Consider the following 19,132-nt stretch of genomic DNA (forward strand, 5'->3'; position numbering starts at 1 on the left):
GAGGGGATACAGGAGGCAGGGTTGGGTAGGGAATGCGGGGCTCAAGTGGGGGTGCTCAGGGCAGGGGAGAGCTCTCTGCAGATGAGCCACAGGGTGTGTGGAAACAGTGTTCCTGGCAGAGGGACCTGCAGGTGTAAAGGCCCCTTTGAGGGACAATGGCTGGGGTGGAGCAAGGGTGGGGAGAGCCAGAAGGAGGGAAAGGGCAGTGCAGGGGAGCCCCTGAGGTCATCCAGTGACATGACCTAAGTTTTCAAAATATGGCTCTGACTGCTGAGTGGGAGTGGGCTGACAAGATGCAGAGGGAGAAGGACCCTGTGATGTGTCCATGACAGCGGCAGACAAGGCCCTGATTTGTGTTTATAAAGGGGAGCACTCTAGCAGGGGTAGCTGGAGAGGGAGGTAAGGGCTCAGGATATGACAGGCAGCGAACTGAAAACCTGGCTTTTCCTGTGATGCAACTTTCCTGGAGGGAACTGTGTCCCCTGCCTCTGAGGAATACCCAGTGGGGGGAAGTGTGCATGGTGGGATAGGGCCAAGAGAATGCTCCCAGACTTGCCTCTCTGAGGCACATACCTGGGAAGATGGGGTTGGATTTGAATCTTAGCCTGAGGTCACTGCTTGGGAGCAGCTGATGGTAAGAAATGGGGAAATGTCCTCACAGCAATTAAGTTAAGGGGCCTGACCAAGAGAAAGCTGCATTAACTACTCCTGGGAGAAGAGGGGACCACAGAGCAAGGGCAGAATGAGAGCCACTCAAGACACTAGCTGTGAGGGAGGTGGGCTAGACCCTACCAAGGCAGAAGGACACACAGAAATAGTGAAGAAATAATGGCTGGAAACCATCTAAATTGGATGAAACACATGGATATTAATATCCAAGAAGCTCAACAAACTCTAAGTAAAATGAATTAAAAATATCCACACCAAGACACATTATAATCAAATTTTTGAAAGCCAAGACAAAGAGAGTCTTGAGAATGGTGAGAGAAAAGGGACTTGTCACACACAAGGGATCCTCAGTAAGGTTGTCTGCAGATTTCTTATCAGCAATTTTGGAGGTCTGAAGACAATGGGTTGGTATATTCAAAGTGCTAAAAGAAAAAAAAAAAAACTCTGTCAACCAAGAATCCTATATCTGGCAAAACTGTCCTTAAAAATTGCGAGAGAAATTAAGACATTTCCAGGTAAACAGAAGTTGAGGACATTTATTACCACTAGATCTGCCCTGAAAGAAATATTAAAGGGAGCCCTGTAGGTGAAATGAAAGGACACAAGACAGGTACTCAGAGCTTCATGAATAAATAAAGATTTCAATAAAGGCAAATACATGGATAATTATAAAATGTAGCATTATTGTAACAATGAAAGCTAGAAAACATAGCTGAAGTAAATTAAAGAAGACATAAATAAAGAGAAAGAACTGCCTTAGTCATGAATTGGAAGAGTTAATATTGTTACAATACCAATACCTCCCAAAGTGACCTACAGATTCAATGTAATCTCTATCAAAATCTGAATAAATTCTTTTGTGGAAATTAGAAAAAATCCTAAAGTTTGTATCTCAAGGAATCTCAAGGGATCCTGAATAGCCAATCTTGAAAAAGAAGAACAAAGAGGACTCATACTTCTTGCACTTAAAACTTACTACAAAGCTTCCTTAATGCTGGCATAAAGACAGGCATATAGATCAATGGAATAGAATAGAGAGTCCAAGAATTAAGCTGGGTCTTTACCTCACATCATTTGCAAAAATTAACTAAGAATGGATCAAGGCCCTAAGCATAAGACCTAAAACTACACAACTCTTAAAAGAAAACATAGGGAAAAAGCTTCATGACATTGGATTTGGCAATGATTTCTTGGATAGGGCAGCAAAGAGCATAGTCAACAAAAGAAAAAAAACAGGCAAATTGGACTTTCTGAAAATTAAAAACTTTTGTGCATCAAAGGACACTATCAACAGGTCAAAAAGGCAACCTTTAAATTGGGATAAAATATTTGTAAATCACGTATCTCATAAGGAGTGAATATGTAGAATATGTAGAGAACCCCTAAAACTCAACAACAAAAGAAAAAAAACATATTCAAAAGTGGGCAAAAGACTTGAACAGACATTCCAAAGAAGATACACAAATGGCCAATATACATGTGAAACGGTGATCAATAACTACTAATCATTAGGGGAGTGCAAACCAGAACTACAATGAAGTACCTCTTCATGCCCATTAGTATGGCTACTATGAAAAACACACAGAAAACAACAAGTATTGGTGAGGATGTGGAGAAATTTGAACCTTGTGCATTGTTGGTGGGAAAATGGAAAATGGAAAATGGTGTAGCCGCTGTGGAAAACAGTATGGCAATTCCCCCCAAAATTAAAAGTAGAATTACCATATGAACCAGCAATTCCACTTCTGGGTATGTAATCAAAAGAATTGAAAGCAAGTTCTCAAAGAGATGTTTGTGCACCCATACCTATAACAGTATTATTCACAATAAAGTGTGGAAGCAACCCAAGTGTCCATTGATGGACAAAAGGATAGCAAAATGTGGTCTATCCAGACAATGAATATTATTCAGCCTAAAAAAGAAAGAAATTTGGATACTTCCTACAACATGGATGTACCTTGAAGACTCTATGTTAAACGAAACAAGCCAGTCACAAAAAGACAAACGCGGTGTGATCTCACCTATATAATGTACTTAGAGTAGTCAGAATCATGGAGATGGAAAGTAGAGTGATGGGTGCCAGGTGCTGGGGACAAGGGGCCTGGGGGGGGGTGAGTATTTAGTGAGCATAGAGTTTCAATTTGGAAATGTGTAAAGAGTTCTGGATATGGATGGTGATAATGGTTACACAATATAAATGTAATTAATACCACTGAACTGTAGACTTAAAAATGGTTAAGATACCAAGTTTTATAGTGTTTCTTTTAGCACAAGAAAGATAATTAGAAAAGTAAGTAAAGAGAGGGAGAAATATATACTATGCTAACACTAATCAAAAGAAGGCTGGAGTAGCCATGTCAGTTATAGACAAAGCAGACTTCAGGAGAAGGAAAATTATCAGGTGTAAAAAGGGACATTACATTATGGTACAGGGGTCATTTCTCCAGGAAGATAACATCCTTAATGCGTATGCATCTAACAACAGAGCAGCAAATCGCAAGAAGCAAAAACTGATGGGACTTGAGAGAGCAACCGGTCAGCAACTTCAGTGCTCTTCTTTCAGTAATCGATATATCTGGCAGACAGAACATCAGTAAGAGCTGTCAAAAGAGCACCGGAGACAGCGGACACCAACACACACTCCACGCAACAATGGCAGAAAATATGTACTTCCAAGGTCACATGGAGCAGTCACCAACATCGGCCATATTCTGGGCCATAAAACCCATCTTAACAAATGTGAAAGAATAAAAACCACAAGGAGTAATATATTATCATACTACAGTGGAATTAAACTAAGGATCCAAAATTAAACAGAAAGTAGCTGGAAAATTACAAAATATATGAGACAAAAAACTCTTCTAAATAATACATGGGTCAAAGAAGAAGTCTCTAGAGAAATTTATAAAGCGTTTGAACTAAATAAAAACGAAAATACAGCTTATTAAAATTTGTGGGATGCAGTGAAAGTGGTGCTTAGAGGGATGCTTATGATATTAAATGCACATATTAGAAGAGAAGCAAGATCCAAAATCAATAATCTAGAAAAAGAACTAGAAAATAAACTATAAAAAGAAAACCAATTTAAGCATAAAGCAAGCAGGAAAAAAAAAATAATACATAAATAGTAAACATTAAGAACAACACTATGCCCCAAAATGTGACAACGTAGGTAAAATGATTTTTTTAATGCCTTGAAAGACACAAACTGCCAACACCCACATAAGGTGAAATAGAATACTCTGAATAGAACTGTATGCATTTAACATTTTTTAAAGTTTATTTGTTAATTTTGAGAAAGAGAGAGAAAGTGAGAGAGAGAGTGAACAAATAGGGGAGGGGCAAAGAGGGAGGGAGAGAGAAAATACCAAACAAGCACTGAGCTGTCTGCACAGAACCCAATGTGGGGCTCAAACTCACGAACTGTGAGATCATGACCTGAGCTGAAACCAAGAGTTGGATGCTTAACTGACTGAGCCACCCAGGCATCCCCAGAACTGTACATATTAAAGACATTAGAACAATAATTCATAATCTTCCAAAAAGAAAGTACCAGTCCTTGATGAATTCATTGATGAATTCTACCAAACACAGGGAAGAAATTATGTCAAACCATGAGATCATGACCTGACACAAAATCAAGACTCAGTTGCTTAATGGACTGAGCCACCCAGTTCCCCTAGATGCAAAAATTCATAATAAAATATTAGCAAAATCAATCCAGTAATGTATAAAAATAATTATGCTCCACAACTAAGTGGTATTTTTCCCAGGGATACAAGGCTGTTTCAACATTTGAAAATCAATTAATATAATCTACCACATTAACAGGCTGAAGAAGAAAAAAACACAATCATATCAATTGATGGAGAAAAAGTATTTGACATAAATCCAACACTCATTCAGAATAAAAACTCTATGCAAAATAGAAACAGAGGGGGAGCTTCCTTAGCTAGATGAAAATTCTACAAAAACCTTTAGTGAGCATCAAACTTAATGGTGAGACAGTGGATGTTTTCTGCTAATATTGGGAGTAAAGCAAGGATGTCCCCTCTCACCACTCATATTCAACATTGTACTGGAAGTCCTAGCAAGTGCAATAAGACAAGAAAAAGAAATGCAATGCATATAGATTGGGAAGGAAGGAATAAAACTGTCTTTGTTTGCAGATGATATGATTGTTTATGTGAAAATACCAAGGAGTCAATTTAAAAAACCTTCCTGGAACTAATAAGAGATTGTTTTAAGGTCACAGGATATAAGGTTAATATGCAAAAGTCAGTTACTTTTCTTCATATCAACAATAAATAATTGGAATTTGAAATTAAGAACACAATATCACTTATATTAGCATAAAAATGGAATACTTAGGTGCAAATTAACAAAATATATGTGGAATCTATATGCAAGAACTACAAAATTCTGAAGAAACCAAAGAAAATCTAAAGAAATGGAGAAAGATTGTCTGTTCATCAACTGGAAGACCCATTATTGTTGCCAATTCTTCCCAACTTGATGTACAGATTAAATGAAGTCCCAATTAAAATACCAGCAAGGTACTTTGTGGATATAGACAAACTGATTTTAAAGTTAAAAAAATTTTTTTAAAGTTTATTTATTTTTGAGACAGAGAGAGATACAGCATGAACGGGGGAGGGTCAGAGAGAGAGGGAGACATAGAATCCGAAGCAAGCAGTGGACTCTGAGCTGTCAGCACAGAGCCCAACGCGGGGCTCGAACTCATGGACTGTGAGATCATGACCTGAGCCGAAGTCAGACACTTAACTGACTGAGCCACCCAGGAGCCCCTGATTTTAAAGTTTAATTGGAAAGGCCCCTCCCCCCACCCATGGAATAGCCAGCATAATACTACAGAAAAAACAAGTTGGAGAATTGATGTTTCTGATTTCAAGGCTATAAAACTATAATGATAAAGACACTATGGTATTGGTGAAAAAATAGACACATAGATGAATAAGACAGAATAGAGAACCCAGAAATAGACTCAGACAACTGCAGTTAGATGAAGGAACAAAGGCAATTCAATGGAGAAAGGTTCATCTTTGCACAATTTGACATCCATATGCAAACAAGTGTGTTTAGACCCAGACCTGACACTTTTCACAAGGATTAACTCATAGACCTAACTATAAAACACAAAATTATAGGGGTGCCTGGGTGGCTCAGTCAGTTAAGCTTCTGACTTTGTTTCAGGTCATGATCTCAGTTTGTGGGTTCAAGCCCTGCCTGGAGCCTGATTCTGATTCTGTGCTCTCTGTCTCTACCCCTCCCACTCACGCTATGTTCTCTCTCTCTCTCAAAAAATGAATAAACATTGAAAGAAATTAAAACACAAAACTATAAAACTCCTAAAAGATGATATAGAAGAAAATATGGATGACCTTGAGTTTGGTGATGAGGTGTTTTTTTTTAAGTTTTTATTTTAATTCCAGTTAGTTAACATATAGTGCTATGTTAAATCAGGTATGCAATATAGTGATTCAACAGTACCAGACATCACCCGGTGCTCATCACCACGAGTGCCCTCTGTAGTCCCCATCACCTACTTCCTCCATCCCTCCACCCACTTCCTCTATGCTAACCTTCAGTGTGTTCTCTGTAGTTAGAAGTCTGTTTCTTGGTTTGCCTTTCTCTCTCTCTCTCTTTTCCCCTTTGCTTGTTTGTTTGGTTTCTTAAATTCCACATACAAATGAAACCATATGGTATGATTTGTCTTTCTCTGACTGACTTATTTAGCTTAGCATGATATATTCTAGCTCCATCCATATTGTTACAAATGCCAAGATTGCATTCTCTTTTATGGCTGAGTAATATTCCACTATATATATATATATATATATATATATATATATGCCTTGTCTTCTTTATCCATTCATGTATCAATTGACATGGTGATGAGTTTTGAGATACAACATCTAACTATAATTCATGAAGGAAAAATTGATAAGTTGGACTTTATTAAAATTTAAAACTTCTGTTTTTCCAAACACACTGTTAAGAGAGTGAGGAGGCAAGCTATACCCTTGGAGAAAATATTTGCAAAACAGAAATCTGATAAAGGACTTGCATCCAAAATTTATAAAAACTTTAAAAATGAAAGCAGAAAACTAATTTAAAAATGGGCAAATATCTGAACAGACACTTCACCAAAGAATAAGATATAAAGATGTCAAATAGTATATGAAAAGATGCTCTGGCACAAGAACAGACATTCAAATCAATGGAATAGAATAGAGAACCCAGAAATGGACCTACAAATGTATGGCCAACTAATCTTTGACAAAGCAGGAAAGAATATCTAATGGAATAAAGACAGTCTCTTCAGCAAGTGGTGCTGGGAAAACTGGATAGCGACATGCAGAAGAATGAACCTGGACCACTTTCTTACACCAGACACAAAAAGAAACTCAAAATGGATGAAACACCTCAATGTAAGACAGGAAGCCATCAAAATCCTTGAGGAGAAAGCAGGCAAAAGCCTCTTTGATCTTGCCCACAGCAACTTCTTACTCAACACGTCTCTGGAGGCAAGGGAAACAAAAGTAAAAATGAACTACTGGGACCTCATCAAAATAAAAAGCTTCTGCACAGCGAAGGAAACAATCAGCAAAACTAAAAGGCAACTGACAGAATGGGAGAAGATATTTGCAAATGACATATCAGATAGAGGGTTAGTATCCAAAATCTACAAAGAACTTATCAAACTCAACACCCAAAAAACAAATAATCCAGTGAAGAAATGGGCAAAAGACATGAATAGACACTTCTCCAAAGAAGACATCCAGATGGCCAACCGACATATGAAAAAATGCTCATCATCACTCATCATCAGGGAAATACAAATCAAAACCACAATGAGATACCACCTTACACCTGTCAGAATGGCTAACACTAACAACTCAGGCAACAACAGATGTTGGTGAGGATGCAGAGAAAGAGGATCTCTTTTGCATTGTTGGTGGAAATGCAAGCTGGTGCAGCCACTCTGGAAAACAGTATGGAGGTTCCTCAAGAAACTAAAAATAGAACTACCCTATGACCCAGCAATTGCACTACTAGGCATTTATCCAGGGGATACAGGTATGCCATTTTCGAATGGACACATGCACCCCCACGTTTATAGCAGCACTATCAATAATAGCCAAATTATGGAAAGAACCCACATGTCCATCGATGGATGAATGGATAAAGAAAATATGGTATACACACACACACACACACACACACACACACACACACACACACTGGAGTATTACTTGCAATCAAAAAGAATGAAATCTTGCCGTTTGCAACTATGTGGATGGAACTGGAGGGTATTATGCTAGTGAAATTAGTCAGAGAAAGACAAAAATCATATGACTTCACTCACATGAGGACTTTAAGAGACAAAACAGATGAACATAAGGGAAGGGGAACAAAAATAATATAAAAACAGGGAGGGGGACAAAACAGAAGAGACTCATAAATATGGAGAACAAACAGGGTTGCTGGAGGGGTTGTGGGAGGGGGGATGGGATAAACGGGTAAGGGACACTGAGGAATCTACTCCTGGAATCATTGTTACACTATATGCTAACTAATTTGGATGTAAATTTAAAAAAATAAAAAATAAAGTTAAAAAGAAGAAAAAAGAAAAATCCAGAAAGAAAAGGAAAGAAAAGATGCTCAATAGCATTCATCATTAGGGATTGTAAATCAAAACAAAAATGAGATACACCTATTAGGATGACTAAAATCCAAGTAACTGACAATACTGAAAACTGATGATAGGAATTCTCATTCATTGTTGATAGGAATGCAAAATAGCACAGTTGCTTTTTGGCAGTTTCTCACAAAGTTAAGTACAATTAGGGGCACCTGGGAGGCTCAGTTGGTTGAACAGCTGACTTCAGCTCAGGTCATGATCTCACGGTTCGTGAGTTCCAGCCCCGCGTCGGGCTCTGTGCTGACAGCTTGGAGCCTGGAGCCTGCTTCAGATTCTGTGTCTCTCTCTCTGTCTCTCCCCAGCTCACACACACTCTCTCTCTGTCTCTCTCTCAAAAAAAAAAAAAAAAAATTGAAAAAAAATTTTTAAAGAGTTAAATGTAATTATACCATGTTATTCAGCAGTTCCACTCCTCGTATATACTCAGCTGAATTGAAAACTTACATCCACACAAAAACCTGCACACAAATGTTTTTAACAATTTTGTTCACAATTGCTCCAAACTGGGAACAATCAAGATGTCTTTCCATAGGTGAATGTGGTCCATCCAGACAATGGAATGTTATTTAGCACTAAAAAGAAATGAGCTATCAAGCCATAAAAAGACTTGGAAGGATCTTAGAGTAAAAAAAAATATAATGTTTATTTATTTTTGAGAGAGAGAGAAAGAGAGAGAGAGAGAGTGAGAGAACAAGCAGGGCAGGAGCAGAGAGAAGGGGACAGAAGATCCAAATCGGGCTCTGCGCTGACAGCAGTGAGTCCGATGTGAGGCTTGAACTCGTGAACTGAACTGCAAGATCATGACCTGAGCCAAAGTTGGATGCTCAACTGACTGACCCACCCAGGTGCCCTTAAATTTTTTTTAATGCTTATTCATTTTTTTGAGGGGGGGGGACGGGCAGAGAGAAAGGGAGACCCAGAATCTGAAGCAGGCTCCAGGCTCTGGGCTGGGAGCATAGAGCCCCACATAGGGCTCAAACTCACAAACCGTGAGATCATGACCTGAGCCTAAGTCAGACGCTTAACCAACTAAGCCCCCCAGGCGGCCCAAGACGTGGAGGAATCTTAAATGCCTTTTACTAAGGGAAAGAAGCCAATCTGAAAAGCTACACACCGCATGGTTCTAACTATATGACATTCTGGAAGAGGTAAAACTGTGGAGACAGTAAAAAGATCAGTGGTTGCCAGTGGTTCAGTGGAGATGGGGAGAGAGAGGTGAACGGTGGAACACAGGGGATTTTCAGGGCAGTGAAATTATTCTTTTTGATACTGTGAGAGTTTATAACTATCATGATGCATTTGTTAAGACCGGTAGAAATTTACAGCACAAAGAATGAACCTTAATGTGTGCCAATAGCACAGTCATTTAGCAGATGGGGGGGGGGGGATGAAAGAATGCAGACTCTGACAAGAAAATCAAACTGTAACACTTGAAATTACCTCACTGAAGGAGGCAGAGAAAAGGTGCTGATGGAAGTATTTTTGGAAATGAGCAGAGACTTGTAAGACTAAACACTGTCCTCTGCTTAGTAAAGTTGTATCCCATGGGTTAACAATTCTGTTCTTGCTGCGCACATGCACTAGAATTGAACAATTAAGTAAATGAGTGGTGGATGACAGAAGCCAGGTATCTCACTGTCAGAGTGGAAACTTGCTTACCAGAAAGAGGAGGAGGCCAGAACATCCTTGTGGTGTCAGGTTACATTGTGGACACCAGCAAGAACTCAAGTTTAACTTAATATGGGTTCATGGTTACATGTAGAAATATTTGTAGATGTGTCTATGCACAGGCTAGTATGCACACATAGACTTCCTTACTCTGTCAGCTGACCAGACCTTGAAGCTGACACCCCGGTAGCAAGGAGCACACCCAGTGCCCAGATCTTTGTTTCTAAGACATTCCCCGATACAAGGAACCAGGGCTCCTTGAGGAATTGCTGATTTCAGGACTGGACAGGAAATATACAAATGACCCTGGAGCATCAGAAAGTAAGTGATGTTCTCTCTGCTCCTCCCCCACTTGTGCTCTGTCTCTCAAAAATAAATAAATGTAAAAAAAAAAATTAAAATAGAAAGAAAGTGATGTGCAAACCCTCCCCCCGCCAAACCAAGAAACCTACCCATCCACCAACCCAACAAACAAAAACACCCCAGAATAATGGGGTCAATGGGTTATGTCAGATGGCACAGGAGCTCACTGAGAGGCTCCCAGTGGCTATAGTCAGAACAGATTGAACAACAAAATCAATAAAGTTGACTAGGGTTGTAATCGAAATACTCAGGACTCCGAACTGATGAAAATAAGTTATTGCATAAATTAATAAATGGGCGAGGGGAGACATATCTCCGGTGCAAACCCCTGTTCCCACAGTGTGGGGCTCACAGCGATTTCCCTCCAAAGGGCACCGTCAACCTGGTGGCCTTTCTAGATGCCAGTGTCATGCCGGCCTCACAGCCCTTTAAGCTGTTCCCCCGCCGGCTCTGTGCCCTGCCTGACCAGCCCCCAACTGAGCAATCATGTCCTTTAAGGCCTCAGGCCATGTTTTTCTTTCTGCCCAGGGCACCCTCTTGTCCTCACCAGAGGATCCTCCCATCACCCCCTCTGCACAGACATGCTGGAGCACCAGGATGGCCAGCCTTGTCCCCCTGGGCTTTGGCCCTAGCCCCATGTGGCCATAGCCTGTGGGAGGTCTCTCTCAGAGGCTTTTTTCTTCTCTATCAATAGGGCTGGCCTCTGGCCAAAAGATCCTCAGGGGATCCCAGACCACCTGCCTAGGCTGCTCCTTCTGTAGCTCGTGGGTCGGGAGGGGGCTCCCAGACAACCTTTCTGAGAGAAGCACAGGAACCTCTCATCATTTTAAGCAAGTTTACAGCAGGTGCCCAGGATGCACCCAGCGTTTGCAGACAGAACAGACAGTGGGGATGGCCTAGAGTGACCAGTTCATCCTCAGCATCTTCTGAGGCTCAGCCTGAAGGCCACGTCTCGTACAGCTTTCCCAGCCCAAGGCCCGGAGTGTCAGGAGCTGCCTTTCTGTCCTCTTGCCAGGCCCACTCACTGTCTCCCAGGGCTCCAGTGGGCCCTGGCCCGAGGCAGGAGGACACAGAGGGAACCTACCTCATGTGCCCGTGAGCTCTGCACCTCTTCCCGAAACACAAGGCCCCACCTTGCTTGCATCAGGCCCCACACCCTCCTCGCTGGGGGGAAGCAGATTCCAGCCCTGGAAGCAATTGCTATCCTGTGTAGCAAGGGCTGAACCCACCAGGAGACTCAGGCAATGAGTGGCTGTTGTCCATTCTTCTCCTGCCCCAGCTCCTGCCACAGAGGGTTTGAGGGAGCTTCTAAGGAGTGCCTGCAGCATTCACAGGCACCCATACCCGCCCGGTCAGGGTCAGGGTGGGCAGACGGGATGAGAGACCCAACCTCTCTGGAGTCCCAGCCGCACGACGGCTTCCCAACACTGCCTCGCTGTAGCCGGCCCACTCACAGCATCACACCGCAACCACAAAAAGCCATGGGAAGCTCCCTGGAGCTCTCTGGAACTGGCCCAGCTTGGACACGCACTGTCTCTGTCCAGAGAGACTGACACGGGGACCTGGACACACTTGGACATCTTGGAGGGCTGGGAGGCTGGGGCGGGATGGCCCTGGCCGGGTGCACGCGCGGGTACCTGGCCTCGGCGTGTCTCACAGTTGTGCAGGTAGCTCAGGTGGTAGATCTTCAGGTTCAACGTGCCAAAATTCAGGTACTTCAGGAAAACCTGAGACGGGGATTATAACAGCACGAGTTCAAAACCCCAGTTTTCAGAAGGCGTTCGGGTGTGCAAGGGTGCAGAGACGCCCGGCTGCCCGGAGCAGGGCCCGTACGCAGCACTGATCTCAGCGCACGCAGGCCCAAGGCGTGCAGGAGACACACATGCGCGAGCTCTCAGAGCTAAGAGGAGGGGAGGTCTACACCCAGACACCAAGAGAACACACGCGTGCCCCGCCAGCACAGGACAGACCTGGGGACGGGGTGGCCTACACACGGAGGCACCCATGCCCGCAAGGGCCCCCAACACTCACGTCTTCATCTTCGCTTGTGAAGCACGGGCCGTCAAGCTTGTTCACGGCCATGATGACGGCCACGACGTCTTTGCCATTCATGATGGGTGTGGCCAGGATGTTCTTTGTCACATAATCGGTCAACTCATCAGCAAAGGAGCTGAAGTGGGGACACTGGGCAGCAAGAGGGGAGAAAAGAGAGGCAGTCAGTCTGTGGACGTGGCCCACCCTGACCCCGGGGAGGCCGGGCCTAAGCTGCACAGAGTCCACTGCCCAGGCCAGTGCTAAGACCCAGGTGCTGGCGTCGGGAGCCCAGGCAGCACAGGAAGACGTAGCCCGTGGCCTGTCCTTGTGGCTCTAGCCTGGCGCAGTCCCTATCCCTCGATTTGGAGCCAATTACCCCAGCTCTCCATCATAGACTCTGCTGAGCCCTCACAAGCCTGGATGTGGCAGGCCTGGGTCCCTCCGCACCTGCTGTCATCCGGTTAAGCAGGTCTGTTGGATACCTGTCCCAAAGCCCCTCCTAGATCAGGCCGCCCTCTCCTACCTTCACCTCCCTCTGGGCCAGCCCCCACATGCTCCTTCCCAAAAAGTGTGTTGGCTAAATAAAGGGTGAGTGTGAGTCGGGGTGGAGGGTCCCCTGGGAGTCTCCTGGGGTCATGCTCCAGCCAGCAGGTGCTCCGTGGGGTCCGTTGCCCCTACGATAAGGCATGTGTCCGCGTCTGGCCCCCAGGGCAAGTCCCGCTAGCTTTAGGGTTGCTCCTCCGGGTCGCTCCTTGATTGGGAGCTGATTGACGGATTTCCCACAGGGAACAAGGGACGGAGTGTCACCAGGATGAGGTCCCCCAGGTGACTGGGGCTGTCCTTCAGAGTGGATGTGACTCCAGCTCTACCCTCATACTTCCTGGTGCTCATATTTATTTACATGAGGCCCAAGTGACCAGACACAGAGCTGCAGTGGATGGCTCAGGGTTGGGCTGCTTGGGTCAGGGCCTGGGCTTGTCACCGTGTCACCTCCAGCAAGGGTGGGACAGCCCTGGGCTGCTCTCTTCACCCGTCAGCTTGGGTTGAGCGAGGCAATCTCCGTAAACGCTCCCTACATTTGGTTATTATTACTTGTTAAAAGAGCTCTTTGGGGTTTACTCAAGGACTGTTGGTCCTGTGGCAGACAGAGGAGTCACTGACCCCATGTGACTTCCCGCGCCTTCTCTGTGGCTCCGCCCTCATGTGGCCCAAGGACGCTGCGTCCGCTGCCCAGACTCCCTTGCATGGGCAGCAGGGCCACAGTTCAGGCCAATGGGAGGTCAGAGGAAGCCTGCTGGGGACGAGGACATCCCATGTTCTCACGAAGAGGTGCATGCGTCTGGCACCAATCTTCTCAGTTCCTCTCCTGCCTGATGATTGGAGAGGTAGCTGTCACCTGCAGCCACAAAGGGAAATCAGTACTGAGCCCCGGAGGTGGCAGCAGCGTGGGGAGTGGCACCAGTGTTCCGTGACACAAAAGGGGGTGTTCCACCCCACCCCAGGCCGAGCACAGGCACGAGCTCAGGGCCCTTTTCACGCTCCCATCCTCGGTGTTTGTGAGCTCTCCAGTTACCTTCCTGGCCACACGGCTGGGTCTCTTGGCAGGCCCTCGACTCTGCCCCAGACTTTCCTTCCTGCCCTTCAGCTGTGTTCCCCTCTTCCCACCTGGGGTCCCACCAGCACCCCTGCTCCCAGGTGCCCCCCGCCATAGCAGCACCCCCACTCCCAGGTGCCCCCCTCCGTACCAACACCCCCTCTTGTTCCTGCCACACTGGGACCCTAACTCTGACGCCCGTGGCTGTAGCCTCTCCTTGTCCCTGCAGGTAGCTCGTCAGCTCCCACAACACCCTAGGTACAAGGTGAAGGGAGCCTCAGGAAGGTTCTGGCCCAGAGTTGTGCGGTCTGAGCAGAGTCACCCCAGGGCTGGAGTCACCTGCGTGCCACACCCTCGTACCCTGTGCCCAATCAGGCTCCCTGCCTGCGTCTTCTTCTCCACTGTGTCCATTCAACGCTCCCACCCCGGCTTCTCTGCTGAAGCAGACCCCACCTCACTCAGAGCCCCTACCACACTGTGGGCAGGGGGCTATGCTCAGGCTCCCAGAAGCCCTGGAACCAGAGCTTCCTGTAGCAGAGTGTGAGAGTAGGAGCAGCCCCAGCCCCACGGCATCCTAAACCTCATTCCCGAAACGTCTGCCCTCTCGTGCTCCCAGTCCAGGGGTTGGAAGCCACCCACCACCCCATGGAGGGGAACTTGGTGTCTCCTTGGCACCTCCCTCCCCCTTGGCCTCAGTGGGTCTAGGGGTCCCGTGACTGCTCGAAAGTGCCCCTAACCCTGCCCCTACTGCCCAGACCCTCTTCATTGCTCTCCTGCAGCATCTATCCATGTTCTGCACTGCCGGCCTGGTGCTGTCGCCCTCCTCCCTCTTCAGAGTTGGCCTGGCTCCTAGACCTTCCCCACAAAGCCGTGCCCCTAATGCCAGTCTAGCCTCCTTCGACCCCCCAACGGCTGGCTGCCCCAACTGGGGTCTGGATGCCTTGGCAATACGCGGGACCCTTGTGATGGACTGTTTCTGGGCCCACAGCTCTTTGGAGGGGAGTCAGAGACTGTCCCAGAACCATGTCCCTTCTGCCTGGCTGCTTGCCATGAACCCTTGGGGGTCTTAGGAGCTGCAAAGTAGTGGTGGGGTGATGTTGCAGCCCTGCGGTGTCCTCCTGCCACCACACACTGGCTGTCCCGGCTGCCTGCAAGGGTTCCCTGCCCCGCTGGCACACACTACCCTCCGAAAACAGCTTCCATGCTTTTCTCATCCCGCGAGTAGGGTGCTGGAGCCTCGGACGGAGCAAGGCTCTGTCTCAGTATCCCCTTTGCCGACAACCTGGGTCTGGGAGCCTGACATCGGCAACGCTTAGAGCTTTGTGACACACTTAATGGAAGTGTGCTTTTTGGCTGATGTGGGCTCTGTTCTCAGTGCTACCGCGTCTGAGATAAACAAGAGCCAGCACAGCCCTGAAGACTGAGGCCAATGCTATGCCCCTGGCCCACCGGGGGACAGATTAGGGCAGGCTGTCCTCATGGAGGCGGAAGGGTCTGAGGAAGCCGAGGGCCCAGGGATAGAGGAGGCACAGGACCCAGGATGGCCACGCCACCTGACCCAGACCCTCACCCAGCACAGGCTTGGGAGGCCAGTCGGAGGACAGGCCCCTGGGGGCTGAGGGGTCTGCCTCAGACTCAGGAAGGGAGGGGTCAAGATGTAGAGAGAGAAGGAGCAGGGGAAGCCACTCAGTGCAAGCCCCCCGCACCTTTCCCCACTGCCGAATTCCTTATTTTCCTGTTAATTCAGGCTCCTGATATTCTGATGCATGGGTGACCCATTTCTTAAACGGGAGTGGAGATGAAGCTAATCCCAGAGATTACTATATTCAGGTCGCTGGACCTGGGGTTGTTCAGAGCAGATAAGTTTAAGAGGATTGCCACCACTTCCTTCCCAAGGGACCTGGGGGGATGTGCACGTGTCTGTTCGCCTCCAGGAACTAGGGGACAGAAGCTGTTTTGAGAGAAGCCCACCCTGGTGGGCAACCCGCTCTAGATTCCTTCACTGAAAGTGGAAGAGGCTGGTCCAGCTCAGGGCTCCTGCTTGCCCCTCTCAAGGCGAGAAGGGAGAAGAGGGGAGAAGGCAGTGGCTCCCATTCTGCCCCAGCGGCCTCTTCCTGCTCCTTCTAGGAGCTCCTCAACCCCATGCCCACATTGGAGGCCCTTGCCCCTCACACGTGTCCAACAGGCACCTCCTTCCCTCAAGTGCCACCCGCCCTGGCCTCCACCCCAGGGCCCCTGTCCTCCTGCTGTGCTAGCCCCACACTCGCCCTCCTTCCCACCCAACAAGAGCCTGTCCTGTTTCTCAGCAACACGAATTCCTGCCTACCCTTCCTGCGCCGCCTGGACCAGCCCTGGTCTCCCTGCTGCTTCTCCCGAACCCCCAAACTTGCCTGTGCGAGCAAGCAGCATGGTCTCCTATGGGGTTGTGAGTTCCAGGCTCCAGGGTCAACTGGCCCTTCCTTTCTGGGCCTTTGCACAGCTCCCTGCTCTGACCCCTTCCCCCCCACCCCCTCCCCCCCCCCCAAGCTCCTGTGCAGCAGGGGCCTATGCGTCAGGGAGGCAGCAGGGCCTGTCCGGGCCACCCTCCCAGCCACCTCAAGGCTGGCTTCCTTCCTTTCTGTGAGCTCTGGACCAAGCCGCCCCACTCACCCCGCTCACCCCACTGCCCCAGGCTGTCTTCCTAAAAGAAGAGGTCCCCACATGGCCCGCAGGCTGGCCGTGGGACGGGTAGGGACCTCTCGCCAACCGCACCAGTCGTGGCCCGGAACCCACCTCTGTCACGTCCTTGATGTTCACCATCTTCTTGGTCTGAGCCACGTGGCCCACCACCCCAATGTCCAGTGGGAAGACGATCTCAGAGTCGGGGGGCACCAGGCAGTCCTCTAGGACGCTGCCGGGCTGCACGCTGAAGAGGCGCGTGGCGAGCTCAGCCACACCGTTGCGCTGGCGGTACATGAAGAGGCTGCAGCGGTCGGCACGCAGGATGGTGCAGAGGCGTCGCAGGATCTTGAAGACCACCCGCTCCATGTTCACACTCTCCTGCATGTCCTGCACCAGCTCGAAGAGGGCCGTGCTCTCCTCCACCTGGCACAGCTCGCGGAAGCTGGCACAGTCCACCGGCTGTCCGTCCTCGTGGGCGCCAGCCACATTCTCGGGGCTCAGCTTCTTCCCAAAGTACTGGTCCGCGAAACTGGGGTTCTGGTCAAGGAACTGCTGCACCTGCTCCCCGCTGAGGCTCATGGTGTCCCACTGCCCGTCCAGGAGTCGTGGCCGGTCCCCAGGCACACACAGACTCCCAGCAAACACTGTCATCAGCAAAGCCTTTCTTAGTGACGATTACTGAGGACTGGGAGGACGCCAGCTGACTCACCCACGCTTGCCCCCCTTGCCTTAGATCTTGGACTTGGTCTGATTTTCCCAGGGGTGGGTGATGATGGGAGCTCAGGGGCTTCTGCCTGTGGCAGGGGTCCTGGGAAGCTGGGGGTAGGGAGTTGGCTTCCACCGGAGCAGCCCCTCGCACCTAATCCTCCAGAGGGGTAATCCCACAAACACCGTGACCCTTTCTGCCTGGGGGATTGCCTGATAATTCTGGATGGCCCAACAGGCATCCCCACATCTCCTGGCCCTCATACCTGGGCTCAGGTGTGCTCGAGAGGTGGGGCACCAGCTCTCCCCCTCGGGGAACTGCAGCCCAGCCCCAGGCAGGGAGAGGGGGACCCTCCTATGGTGCCAGAGGTCAACAAATGCAGCTCCACGGCTCCGTCCTCATGGAAGGAAGTGAGGAGAAGGGAGGAAGATGGTCCGGCATCCAGTGTGGAGGTCGGGCCACAAGATGGGGGTTTGCAGAGACCTTCCTTTCTCTCTGATGGTGAGGAGGTGGCCTGGGCATTTGGTCTTGCAGGTGAGGGCTTTGCATGTGAGAATAGGTCACCTGGGTGCACAACAGAGCTTCTCTGTTAAGAGCTAGTGCCCTTAGAAGTCTCAGTGAACCCCCACCACACATCTTTTTCCCTGGCCCCATTCCTACTTACCGGGCAACCTTCATTCAAACTGCCAGACCCCCTCCTCACAGAGTCCACAACCACACTGCAGGTACTGCCATGTTCTATAGACGAGATTGTTCCTGGTTGTGCCTCAAACAGTGACCAGCGTGCCTGGACAGCAGGCAGATCCTCTCTCCTTATCCACCTGCCTGGGTGCCATACAGGGATTAGCTTCTTTGTGGGCCATGACGTGACAAAAAGGTTGGATTCAAACGGGGTGGCTTGTTCTGTGTCTGTCTGACTCTCCAGCCGCTGGCGTGCAATGTGTGTGCATACGCATGAGTGTGTGTGTTCACGCTGGGTGTGCACGTACAGGTGTGTTGGGCGTGCATGTGCCTGCGTGTGCATGTGGGCTGGGTGTGCACGTGCATGAGTGTGCATGCGTGTGCATGCCCAGGGACTGCTGGAAGGTTGGGGGTCGGAGCTACGTCCGCAGTGTGAACCGGCTGTGCACATCACCCAGCAGAATGTCTGTGAGGTACATCCATGAGGCGTGCCAGGTGGGCACCTGGCATTCTGGACTCATCTTCTGAGGCAGCAGCCACGTTTCTGTCCACAAAGGGAGAGGCAGAGGCAGAGGCAGAACAGTTTTGTTGGAAGAACTTTAGGCCTCTCCAAGCCAAGGACCAGGAATCACGAACCAGGGGCCTTGCCTGAGGAAAAGGCCTAAGGTTCCCTCATGTTACCTTTTAACCAGGATGCGGGATTTGTGTGTGCTTCTGCATTTCACTGCATTCAGCTGGCAAAAATGTGTTTGTGCGTGTGGGAGCATGCATATATGCACACACGTGTGAGTGTGCATGCATGTGTGATTGTGGGGCCAGGGAACTTCTTGGGCTCAGACACGTTTTCTCAGCACAAGCCTTGGTTCCGGGGGACCTTCCGCGTGGGCTCTGGGCTGGCGCCTGGCAGCTGGGCTGGCCACAATGGGCCCAGCTGGCCGAGCGCCGGCGCAGGCCCTTGTGCTATGACATTCCTGCCTGTGCTTAGTCATGCAGCAGACTCCTTTCAGGGATCTGCTCTGAGCATCCCACT

At 48.3% G+C, this 19,132-nt stretch overlaps 1 protein-coding gene across 1 annotated transcript in view; it reads right to left on the reverse strand.

Annotated features, from left to right (window-relative positions):
- Nucleotides 1-17,309, reverse strand: part of PDE6B (phosphodiesterase 6B) — a 34,472-nt gene extending 17,163 nt beyond the window's left edge. The window contains exons 1-3 of the mRNA XM_030311968.1: nt 16,827-17,309; nt 12,458-12,610; nt 12,064-12,153 (exon numbers count right to left, since the gene is read on the reverse strand). Coding sequence (XP_030167828.1) covers nt 12,064-12,153; nt 12,458-12,610; nt 16,827-17,294 — 711 coding nt within the window. The 5' untranslated portion in view covers nt 17,295-17,309. The remainder of the gene's footprint in view (nt 1-12,063; nt 12,154-12,457; nt 12,611-16,826) is intronic.
- Between the last annotated feature and the right edge of the window lie 1,823 nt (nt 17,310-19,132).

The sequence above is a fragment of the Lynx canadensis genome, chromosome B1 (genome assembly GCF_007474595.2).
Source record: "Lynx canadensis isolate LIC74 chromosome B1, mLynCan4.pri.v2, whole genome shotgun sequence".
Lineage (NCBI taxonomy): Eukaryota > Metazoa > Chordata > Mammalia > Carnivora > Felidae > Lynx > Lynx canadensis.